The sequence below is a fragment of the Dufourea novaeangliae genome, unplaced genomic scaffold (genome assembly GCF_001272555.1).
Source record: "Dufourea novaeangliae isolate 0120121106 unplaced genomic scaffold, ASM127255v1 scaffold16, whole genome shotgun sequence".
Taxonomy (NCBI): Eukaryota; Metazoa; Arthropoda; class Insecta; order Hymenoptera; family Halictidae; genus Dufourea; species Dufourea novaeangliae.
In genome coordinates this window covers 4567974-4580470 of record NW_015373891.1, presented here as the reverse complement: position 1 = coordinate 4580470, position 12497 = coordinate 4567974, and the positions used below count along the sequence as shown (strand labels likewise).

Below are 12497 nucleotides of genomic sequence, written 5' to 3'. Positions count from 1 at the left end.
TGTTGTAGAAATCAACATTACGAACAACTTTTTCTTTTTACGAAAACGTCGGTCGGCCTTAGTTTTGTGTGTTCAGCTGGTCAATAATAAATAGTATATATATGGATGGAATGTGTTTTGAGTATAATAATTAATTTAGGGCATCAGAGGGTTAAGAAGTGACAGTGGAAGATGATCCATCAGTTGCTACCAATTCAAAGAAGGATCTTCCGTATTCGTCATGTCCTTTTATATTCACTCGCTTTTATTCATATTCGTTTGCGCTCAGCGTTTTCCGTTATGTACTTATAAGGACTTGCTATCTTTGTATAATATAGCTGAGTCGACCATTCAGAACCTTAGATTTAAAAAGAGATGCCAACTCCTCCGAAATTTATCTACCTCTTTCTAACCTTGAGACGCCTGTTTCAGGGAGATGCGCAGTCTATATTTCTATGCCTATGTAGTATTCATGTATTAATTAGTCCGTGCGAACCAACATTGATACGCAACGTACGACACGAACGTTGTTGTAAATGATATTGTGTAATCAAAAGGTAGTGAGTAATGAGTTGCGTTTTCATATTTTTCCAACGACATATATATAAACAATGCTTGCGTGTAGTTGATCTCGTTGTACACCGAACGCATTGAATTTAAAAAAACGCAACACGCGTCGCGTAGCGTGGAAAACACTTGTGCGGTCGATTCAATTGAATAGCATTGAAATTCGTTCGGATATTTCACGCGCATCGTGCAAAACGCTCGTATGGTTCGAGTCTGAAGGCGAATTTAGGAGTAGGGGAGAGTGTGGTAATTACGAAAACGTAAACAGAAAAACAAAAGGAAGGCTCAGTGAGAAACGAAGTTGAGTATTACTTATAATCATACTTAAACTATTCATCTACAAACTACAATATCCAATTTTGGAAAAATTATAATAAAAATCAATTTCTTAGAGAAAAACGAAACCCTTCGTTTGGGGTTATCATGGGCAAAGTGCTAAAAAAAACTAATCACATAAGCTGCACAGGAAAACTCTGGATGTGATTTTACCACTGCTGCATTTTTCATTTGCCCATAAGTTACATTTGTAACACATGATCCGGTCTTCAGTAGCCCCCTCCAATTTGTTCGTCAATACCCCGCGACGTCAAAAAATTAAAAAAAAATTATTTAAAGGTTCAAATTGGACAACATACGACACATTGGTCACAAAATGTTTAATAAGTGCTTGTTTCAACTTGAATAAATCCGAAATTGTATCATTAATGCAACAGTAACTACATGCAATTGAAAATGGATAAAATGTTACTTGAAAAATGTTGAAAATAATCAATTTTGTTTATTTCGAATAACAGTTTTCCTTTCCTTTCTTTACCCCAGTCTCCCCTGACAAAAGTTATGTTACTTCAGCTCGAACCAATAACTTCTATTAAACGTCGTCAGATTCCACGTTATCACCTGAATTATACCAAATAACAATAGAAACATACAGGAACGCACCTTTATCGCGACTATAAATTTTTGAGTGACATCGACGTTCTAACGAAAGAAGAGTTACAGATAGGTGTAGTTGTCTGTGTTCTTTCCACAGTTCCAATCGATGATAAAGTTAGAGTAAGATGTCACTCGTCGTAAGTACGTGCCGGTGAGTCAAACAGCGATGCTTAAAATATATGTTTTCCACACTGCGTTCTTCATGCTCTCTGCGCATACGTAATTAATACGCAGACTCACGTTGTCTTTTTTACGATACATCCGACAAGTTACACAAATGACAAGCTGTAAACTATATTGCATGGTCGTTACGCAGTGAAGCAATGAGTTGTGTTTTCTTATTTTTCCGTGTTTTTTATTACCAACGCGGTCGGTTGCGTTGATGTTTCTACACGCTGACGACACGTAGCGTGCAAAATAAATTATTACATAAGGTTATAATGAAAATGTGGCACATTTTCGCAGGGTGGATTTTATGTAAGAAATTCAGGCGAGCATTAAGAATTAAGAAATTGCGTTCATCGCGTTGTTTCAGAGTTATTGATTGTTGAAAATACGGGTGAAATATACGTAAAGTATGTCTGACACGACGGGTTATACTACTTACGACAGTCGATTACCAACTGATGTACAGAATCGATCGATGACTTAGTTAAATTTAATGAATGAAATGAAATTAAATGAATTAAACGAGCACGTGAAAGAATTGAAAAGCGTGTCCCACAAATGGAATAACCTACCGTATCAGACGTATTTTAATTGATTTCACCGATATTTTCAATAATTAATAACTCGGAAACGAAGTCCTTAACGCAATTTCGTCATGGTTGATTCTCGTCTTAAGTTTACATGTAGAATTCCATCATATGAAAGTGTTCCACAATATTATTAACACCTTGTATGTTGAATGCATTGAATATTTTCGATTTCAAAAGTGCAGCGTGTACGACATGCAGTATAGGAAACGTGTAATTCGGAAGTAATTAAATGCTCGTGTAATTTATTCAACTGAAAAGTATTGAATCAGTTTAGATATTTTAGAAACAAAGAAAACGATACATTTGTTTTTAAAAGGGACAAACCGATTTTGACTTGCTGTTCGCTGGAATTCTCTTGGGACTAACGAACTCAGGCAACTGGGTTCCATTGAACTTGGACCTATCTTCAGTCGTTCAATATTTGACTCATCAGCAGGTGGTTGTGCAACATAAAGACAGAATGTTCTGTTTGTCTTCATCGTTCTCATTGTCAAATATCTAATTGAAAATGGTCCGTTTCCGTGATAATTTTCCTATATTCGTTGCATGTCAAATAGGTTATATTCTCATACCAATAGGTAATGTATTCATTGCATACCGAATAGGTCATACTTTTTTACGTGCGAAATGTACTAAAAACGTAGGTACTAACATACTTGATGTTCCTACTTTTTTTTTATCACGTCCAGTTACCGGAAGTAGGGGTTCCCAATGAAGTTGCAAATTGGTACCGTAACGACGTTAAACTATGCTGCTTTATATGAAATTTGTAGGCTTGTATCTCCGTAGAGTATATGTATTTCGAAGCTAACGTAAATAAATAAATAATAAGAAACAAATTGTTCACGAATATCGTATAGACGGACGACACAGTAAATTTTCAAAGTGCCCATAGGGATAATCGATAACGATCGACGAAAATACGAAGGTACATAGTGACAGTAATCGCAACCAGTATACGTTTGCAAATAATGAAAATTCTTACGCGTTTTGTAGTAGTCATCAAGAATACAGAATTAACATTATTCGATGATTGAACCTCTTTAATTATTGTTACGTGTCAACCATATGCGACAAACACATTTTTTAAGTGCGTATGGTACCCTCAGCAATAAAACTACCTTTCCACAAATATTCATCAAAATCGAAGCTTAAGCTGCGATACCATTGCAACTGTAAACACGGTTTCAGACGGTTGTCTATTCTATAAGATGCGAAATAGCCATTTTGGTGCTATTATATTTCGAATACTGCGATATCTTATCGCCTGCAACAGAAACTTTTAACATCCCTTCTTATCCGTACGTAATCATCGCCAAGAACCTGTCGATAACCTGTTAAACTCATACAGCAAGCGTACTCGCGATGGTTTTTCCTCCCGTACAGAGCGTATAGCTTCCGGATCAGTCGTGTCGCGGCTAAGAGGTTAATTTCCGCGTCGAGGCGGAATCGATTCCTCCGCAAGGGGTGGCTTTCGTTCATCGCGACGAATCCTTTCCCGATACCGGTGTATCCGGTTCGTATCCGCCTCGGGGATATCTCGCGGACTGTCGAAAATCTTCTTTCAGGGCAGTTTTCAGGAAAGAAAATCTGTGACGAGAGGGGAACGTTTATTGGCACGTTAAAGGGTCATTTGAATTAACTAGAAATTTTCTGCACTTAAAATAAATTATAAATAAATGAGAATAAATATAGTAAAATTTCATTGAAAAAAGAATTTATTCGTCTTTTTTATTCGAAAATTTCGAATAACGAATAAATCAATATTATTCGTCAACTTTTTATCTGTTATTCGAAGTAACTTTTGCCGAACTTGGCGACCAGTCGTCGGTGACCTGGCTATCGGAGAATATCGGGTGTTAATTTTATCCGTCCAACGTCGTCTTCTTCGCGGGCCAGCCGACACGAAAACGTTTCGACGCGTTGTGACATTTGTTCCTATTCATCAGGCCCGACGCGACGCCGGCCGCGAGCGCACGTGGTCGCCACCGGCCGTGAAAAATCGCGCGTCACATTTTGAGTTACGGGAATTTATCGTTCGATGGTTACGTCCAATGTGGACCGGCGGCATTCCCTTTCGCTTGTAATTTTCGCGTCGGAATTTATGGGTTGTTCCGGTGGATGGGCTCGGGGAATATTTACCGAGCCTCGTTTTTCTTGTCGCGAAATGTTACCAGTTTGTTTTTTTGCCGGTGGTCGAGTCGCGTAATTGTGGGTAATGAATCGGTTGATTAATCGGCGGATTGAAAATGAAAACGTGGATTTGACGAAGGGATCGACGTTCTTAATGACGATTGAACTACGATTTATGTTTGTATGTGCTGTAGTGGAAAGAAGAGATTTTTTACCTGTTCAAGGTCACTTTTCCTACATTGAGTTGAACACAGAATGTACGAAGTATAATAATTTTCTATTTCCTATATACTCTTCTACTTTAAAGTCGAACAATTTCTGCACCATTTCGAAGATAAAACACGCTTACAAAGTCGGTTCTGAAATGAACTCGAACGGAATGAAGTCCAATTTTATGCGTAGCAACATTGCTGCGCTCGTTTGTAGTCTACATCCAACAAGGGCCTCGTATACATCTTCTCCGTTAAGTCTACATTTGCAATTCCTATGACTTTATAATACACTCTGCAAAGAAAAATACCGTAAACTTCTAAAAAATAACCTTAAAAATACCGTCAGCCCTCGGTCGAGGGTACCAGTGACGTACCAAACGTGGATTAACCAGGTCTTTGGGTATCATTAAACCCGGAATTTTTACAGCCGCGGTATTATACCGCGATCATACTTCTTGCGTCGCGTACTTTGACGCGATATTTGGGTTTCATATGGGACGACCGGTTCGTGCGATATATCGCTCAAGAAAACATCGCATCGAAAAATACCCTCCGGCTTTATTAGAATCCCGTTTTGCTTATCTTCCGGTCGCCAGACTTCGAGCGAGAGATCTGTTTTTGAATTATTAAGTCGACGTTATCGCCTCTCTCGTCCGTAGGCGACTCGATTTTGCGTGAAAAGTTTACCGAGGCAGCGTGGTGTGATCTCTTGTTTGGTTTCTCTTACATCTTTCTATGGGCGTCTTCGCTACACTTAAGCCTGTTCCGCGCTTGACAAAGTGTACAGTGGTGTACGCAGGTTTGAGCATCGTAATACAACTCTTGTAATTTTTTTAAAGAGTTTTAAACGACATTTTATTAGGTGTACCAGTAATTTGTTCACTATTTGTGTAGAAAGTTTATTCCTTTGAAAATAATTCAGGTACAGACACCTTTCGATTATCGTCTGGCTTGTTCAACACGATTATTGTCCCCAATACTGGGGAGGGGGTGGAACCTGTCAAGTGCATACGTTGTTACCCCTCGGGCTTCGGGCAAAAAACGAATTTACGAGGGTCTGAAGCATTTCGTCCTATGCGATTATTGTCCCGGCGCGGACCCAGGTTTGGGACAATAATCGGGACTAGTCTGTACATTCGTTATTTGTTCCCATCATCCTCTGGTATTTTTACTAAACAGAATATTCGAAAGATATTCTGAATCGAAAATGTATTACCGTCATATTGGAACTATAGTGAATTACTTATTGGTACACCAAATTTGTTCGACATAAAAAGCGTAAGTGTTCCTCAACGGACTTTGTGTATGCGTGTAAGTGAAACGTTTGAAAAATTGACTTTCAGCACGGACCACGTGAACCGTGCGACTATTCCTTTAATTATATTCTTATATCGTTCTTAAACGCGCTCGTGCATGTCCCTTTATTTTTCCAGAACGGTGTCGGCAGAGCGCGAGGGAAGTTCGCGGTAGGAAGAAGCTGAGGTATCAGTATCTAGAAGAGCTGGTGGCCGACCGCGAAAGTAGCGGAAAAAATTTAGGTGGTCACCTTCCCTAAGAACTCCCTCTATACACATATCATTAAACACACTCACCCGTTGTGTTAGAATTAATGATACAATTCACAAACTGTTCGTATTGTATCATCCGCAAACACGGGACTTAGAAAGTCCGACGAAATTATTATTCACATAATTCGTACACGCACGTATCACATTGTATACATTCATCAGCGACACCGAGTACATAATTGAAATTATAAGTAGCATACACAACCGCTTGTAAGTATGTTCCAATCCATATTAAATTCATTTTATTAAGAAATTTACGATACTTTTTGTAAGTACTAAAGATCCGTGTTGATCTGCAAGTAGTGATCTACTTACCATCTCAGAAGCTATTACATATTCTTTCCTTCCATCCCATAATGTTCATTTCGATGCCCCGGGGCGACAAATTTTGCATATCAACTCTTCTCACCCCCTCTTTAATTTCGTTCACAGCAAGTACTGTAAAAAGTAAAATTCGCGATTATTTATTTCCAATTTGCAAAGTCAACTGTTGGCTGAAAACAAGTGATCATTTTCTTCGATTGAAGGGCAAATACTTACGAGTGGTATGTGTACCATCGACTGCGTAAAACAACATTTTCATCGAAACCTCGACATTCTTCTTATTCAAACAGTTCATGCTTGTACGTACTCTTTCGTTACGGGAATTCACGTGTTATACATCAAGTACTTAATTTCAATCGAGAAGTGGCGTAACCGTCAAGTGCGTAAAGGTCTTAATAGAAAATCCGACGATTGAGAATTCAAGTACAGTTGTACACTTTTGTGCGATACGCAGGTATCACGAGCACAGAAATTCTAGGCCCTGGGCCAGCGGTGTATATACATATACGAGCAAACGTGTGCACGGGGCTTAATGGTACTTGGAGAGCAGGCTTTCACGCGCTCGCGCTTTTCCGTTTATTTTTGCAGAACGAAGTCGGCAGAGTGCGAGGGAGTGTCGTGCTCGGAAGAAGCTGAGGTATCAATACCTGGAAGAGCTGGTGGCCGACCGTGAAAAGGCTGTTATCGCTCTTCGGAAGGAGCTGGAGATGGTGAGTCTCGTAATCGAAAATTTCCTGTTCCCTTTTGTCTAGTTTTCCTCCCGACGATTCCGTTTCCCTGTCATTTTTTCCACCGTCGTACCAGATATTTATTTGGAAAGTGGCGTATATTTAATTGCGAGAAAATCGACGATGTGGTTGTAATTCTGGATTCGAATTTCGGTCGTAAACCCCATTTACCCTTGACCGCGACATTAATACGGGGATGTTGGTTTCGTCAAATTAATTAGGAGCCTCGTTGAGATTGCTGGTTTGGCGATGAAATAACCGTGATTTAACGAGAACAAACAACAATTTCATAACAAAATTGAACAGATAAACTGTACCTTATCTTGTACTTTTGGAATATTACTATCACGCCATGCGTGAATAGGTTAAGCCGAGAATATTTACTATGACCGATAATAAGCCGTTCTGAGAGACCAAAGTGACTAACTCCACTTTTGGAATTTTTCAAATTTCACTGCCAAAGCTCTCGATTGGTGCTGAAACTTCATGAAAGAAAAGAAGTGAAGTGTCATATAACTGGTAGTACAACCGTTTAGGGCATGATCCACATCAAAGAAATAAGTTAAAAATATAGAACAACATTTTTCCATTTAAGACTTCGTTTTAAAAAAAAATCGACTTTGAAAATTAATCTGAAACGCGTGTATTCATGGTCGTAAGTAAAGATGAAATGCAATGTACAGACACCTTAGCTGTGAGTTCTATTCAGTTCCAGGCGTATCCAGCAGATTGTCAAATTCGATCTCCTCGAAAATGAAGTCTGAAATAAAAAGATGTTACTCTATATTTTCGACTTATGTTTCACGTAGAACCACTAGTTACACGATGTATATTTTTATGGAGTGAATCACTCCAAGATAATAAATTCCACGTGTAAACCAATGAGTTATTAGCCTATTATCCCGCGGAGCTCTTTCACGATCAGCAGTGTTTTCGGAGTCGTACGTGTTCAAGATTAAATAACCATACCGTCGTCTTTCTCTTACGTTCAGAAGAGAATTACAATTCGCCGGATTCGTAGTGTCCCGTCTGCTATTCTCCCTGCGTTAATATCGTAAATTCCGAACGGAGTGGGGAACGTGAGGTAGGAGAACTTGAAGACTGTACAGAGTGGGGGGGGAGGACGCGAAGTTTTTCCGGAGAATCGTAAACCAACCGCCGTTTCACGTGCTTTTTTTTTCTTCTTCGTTCCCCGACAGAGTAACGCGCGACTCGAAGTTTCCGGAATTAGTTCTGGCACCCACAACGCGATGGAAGACGCGCGAGAGCGCCATGAATGTAGTGGAAAATCGTGTAACTTTCGTTTCCAATGTCCCTCTTCCACCCTTCTGGTTACGATTGTATCGCGTTGCTTTTGTTGCGGCTGCAAATTTTGCAGCGAAGTTTTGAATGTTATGGCTCTATTAGGTTGGCGCGAAGGATTTGTCACCATTGTGAAAAGCTTTAAATGAGATTACTTGTTTATCTATCTTTTTTGGGCAAAGCTTATAAAAGTTTTCGTACGTTTAGCACGAATTCAGTGTCAAAGCTTGTGTTTCGGTTTAGTTTTAACGGGGAATTTTGAATTTTTGTTTTACTGATTTAAATTTAACGGTAAAATGCTATTTCGTTCAATTCTTTTATCTTCTCTTATTCTTTAATTTTAGGGGAAATAAGATGTACAGAGTCAGTTGATCTTTCAATTTTAAATGCAAACAATACAGACCAAAGAAATCGTCAGCAGAAATCCTTTAGTTTTTGAGTGTTCAGCTATCTAACAATTATTTATCATTTGCATAATATAATCATCGAAGTGAGTTTGATTTTCGAGAAAATACAGTTCGAGACTTATCTTAACACGCGTGGTTCATGATACGATCGCTTAACGTGTCTGACCACTGCCTACTAATTCTACTTCCAATAAACGCTATGGGTGATACAGTAATGGACTAAACTACAAGAACTTGACCTTAATAATTTGTCGAAAGTTAATTTCTTTATCGTTTTCTGTATTAATGAACGAAGAGTATGAATTAATATTAATAACCTTAATAAAATCCATAGCCTTCGTTAACTAATATAGAAAATTCTAACGAAATTGATTTTCAAAGAATTATTACGGTTTAGTTGTTTAATTTTATCTGATATATACAGTTACTATGTTTTTTTTTTATACCAATTTGTATGCACCGATTGAAGAAAATAATAGCAAAAATAAAAAGTTTAGTAAGTATTAACCAAGTTTTCTATTCACGTTTAATTCAATAAAATTCTTAAGCGTTGACATAAATTGTTTTCATACTGCTCTCTGTAACATAGAGCATAAAATTAGAAATTTCCATAAAATTGTAGTCTACTAACAACACGTCAACGCAAGTAGAAGTAGTCAACAATAGTCGTGCAAAGTCAGTGTACACGGTCGTTCGAATTTTCTAAATCAGTTTTCCCAAAATCGAAAGCCCACACGGAAAAATCTCACTCCACACGTTCTATTTATTTTCATTCGAGGAATCAACTTTTTCGGCTCTGCCACAAATTACACGGCACCCTGCAGAATTGTATAAACGCGACCGCCGCAGTTCCCGTCTGTTTGCGTTCGATCTCCCGCGGACGGCGAGCATTAAAAAATCAATCCGGGCAAACACTTGAAACGTGTGTGTCCATGGACGATCTGACGTAACAAATAAAATTTAAAATAATACGCCCGCTTTGAACTCTTTATCGCCGCCCACTGCTCTCCAGTTCCAGCGAAAAACGTTCCCGGGTGTTTGTCGTTCGCGTTCCTCTGTCGTTCAAGGACCGAAAAGGCGACCAGAATGTTCTCCCAGACCAACACACCACCTGAACTTGTTTCCCTTGCACCTGTTTCTGACAAACCGATTTCGGTATAACGAGTTTACGTTTTAGTTATATTTCAATTTACAATTAGTTATATTTTAACTTAACAACCAGTTATATTTCAGTTTATAATTAGTTATACCCTCTCGTAATAATATTAGGTCGTTGCGTACGATATGCCCTTTTTATTGCTTAGCATATTTCGTTACATTTTTATGAATAAGATTGGGGTCGTTCACAGGCCGAATTGATTAACTCCATCAGAGAGATGGAGATAATACATTTTTCCATCTTTGGAGACTTTACTACATTCATAATGACAGTAGTGTGCAAAACTTTCGATTGTTTTTATACTAACTCTAGTTACCACTATCTTCAAAATGTTCTAATATTTTTTAATCAAAATACAGTCCGCGCAATTATCCATAATTTTTTACCACCGTTCAGTCCAAAACTGGACACCGTGATGAAAGAAGTGTACCTTCGAAGGAAATGAAATTATCGGTGAATTCTGGGACACCTTCAACATTTTCGAAATTCACTTTACTAAAAATCGTGTGTCGCTCGAGGACCGAAAAGAAGACCCGAAGACCCTTTTCCCAGACAAGCCCTCGATCCGAACCTCTCCTTCCCAGAGCCACGGACTCCTGAAGAACCGTTTCCGGTATAACAAACAACGTTCGATCGCGTGCGCGCCACTCTGGAAGCTCGTCTAACCGGCATCCGTTATTTTTCTTTCAGTATCGACTGTGGGGACAGGAATTGGACGCCGGACGAGTTCCCGAAGGGCTACCAGCGATGCTGGAGGAGATCGGCTCCCTGAAGCGGGAGAACGCGGTCAACTAACCCCGACGAGAAACTACGAGTCACGAACATCGAGCTCTCCCTGTTGTCACTTGTCATTCTTTTTTCCACTCTTCTGCCGTACATATTTACGTACATATTTTGTTAGTCGCGAGCCTATTCCCGATAGCTTCGTTGCCTGACGGAAAAATCATCAAGAGGCCAGACCTCTGTTTCGGATTCTCCTCAAACTGTGTTCGAGTATTGTCTCGCGGTTTTCACCGACGGTCGATCCGTCGGGACAACGAGAAAGAGGAGAATAAGAACCGAAAAAAGATCGTTTTTATCCCCCGTTCGATGATTCGATTTTGTTTGTACACTAGCCTAGGCTAAGCTGTTGTTTACGTTCTTTAATCACCTTCATTGCTCCCCTGTTTCGAGAGAGAAACCGATTTGGCGTTGTTGTTTCTCGTCCCTCCCCGTTATATTATATATATATATATACGCGTGTATTGTTTTTTATATATATATACTGTTTTCTTTTCGAAGGAAGAAAAAAAAATTGTTCGTGGTCCCATGTTGTTTGTGGTCCGTTGAGTTGAAATACTTTTTTGTTTGTATAGTACGTCGTTGGAACATGCGCGGCGATCAGCTTCGCGAATGCGCGACACGCGTTTCTCTGTGTGTACCTAGCTTTCATGTACCTATGCCACGAGATTGTTAGAGAGACTATGGAATTAAAGAGACGGGAAAACAGTTGAGTATATATAAATATATATATTCTCGTGTTAGCGCGTCAACGAACGACGATTCGTTGCGTATTTTATCATCGTTAAGAAAGAGGAAAAAGAAAGAGTTATGGGAGTTTCTGCTAGCGCAGACGAGCGTGTCTTCTGTTTCCTTGGTCTCCTCGTCGGGCGTGATTCGTCGAGAACGATTTAGAAGCTTGTTTCCTTTTTTTTTTTATCGCTGACAGATTAATCGCCAGGAGCGTTTTGTATTTTTGTTTTTAAAATTTTGTTCGTTTCCATCGCGCGATCATAACCCCCCCCCGCTGTCTTCGCGGCGACCAGGTGTGTCTGTATGGTAAACGGTATTTTTGTACTGCGGAGAAAATCTATTCCCTTTGTACAGATATTGATGATATCGCGAGAACTTGTTCGTATGAATAAATTATATATATATTATATATGGCTGGAAAGTATCTATAAAACGAATAAAAACTGATATTTTTAAAGAAATATCTAACATTTCCATTACCCGTGCGTCGAATATTTCTATTTTCCTCAGCGTAGTTCTATTTCGCCATCCACGTACGCGTACACGGTTCGATCCAGGTGGTCATTTGAAAATCGTATATTTGTTTTTTCTGACACGGTGATTTCGCCGTTGCATGCGCCCGCGGAATGTGCAAATTTACATATTCCGTCGTGAAATACGTTCGACAACGTGAAATCTCTGTTTCGATTTACGCAGATTGCAAACGCAATCCCGACCATTGATATCACCCGACCCGTCGAAACGATGTTGCCGTTTTTTCGATAAAAGGAGGAATGGAAAAAAAAACTCCGGGGAAACGAGCGATACCCCCAGCGTTAGCGGCCGTTCTAGGCGCGACTACAATGGAACTCCTGACCCCTCGTGTGTTTTTCGGAACTGTTTGCGGATATTTTCGATCGAACCAGGCCAGACCAA

At 39.4% G+C, this 12497-nt stretch overlaps 1 protein-coding gene across 2 annotated transcripts in view; it reads left to right on the top strand.

The window, feature by feature from the left end:
• LOC107188124 (cAMP-responsive element-binding protein-like 2) overlaps positions 1–11991 on the top strand; it is a 29235-nt gene extending 17244 nt beyond the window's left edge. Inside the window, exons 3-5 of one of the 2 annotated variants that reach the window (XM_015576377.1) lie at positions 6016–6120; positions 7063–7184; positions 10761–11991. In XM_015576377.1, coding sequence (XP_015431863.1) covers positions 6016–6120; positions 7063–7184; positions 10761–10865 — 332 coding nt within the window. In that variant the 3' untranslated portion in view covers positions 10866–11991. The remainder of the gene's footprint in view (positions 1–6015; positions 6121–7062; positions 7185–10760) is intronic. The other variant, XM_015576384.1, reaches the window with a different exon arrangement.
• The last annotated feature ends 506 nt before the right edge of the window (positions 11992–12497 follow it).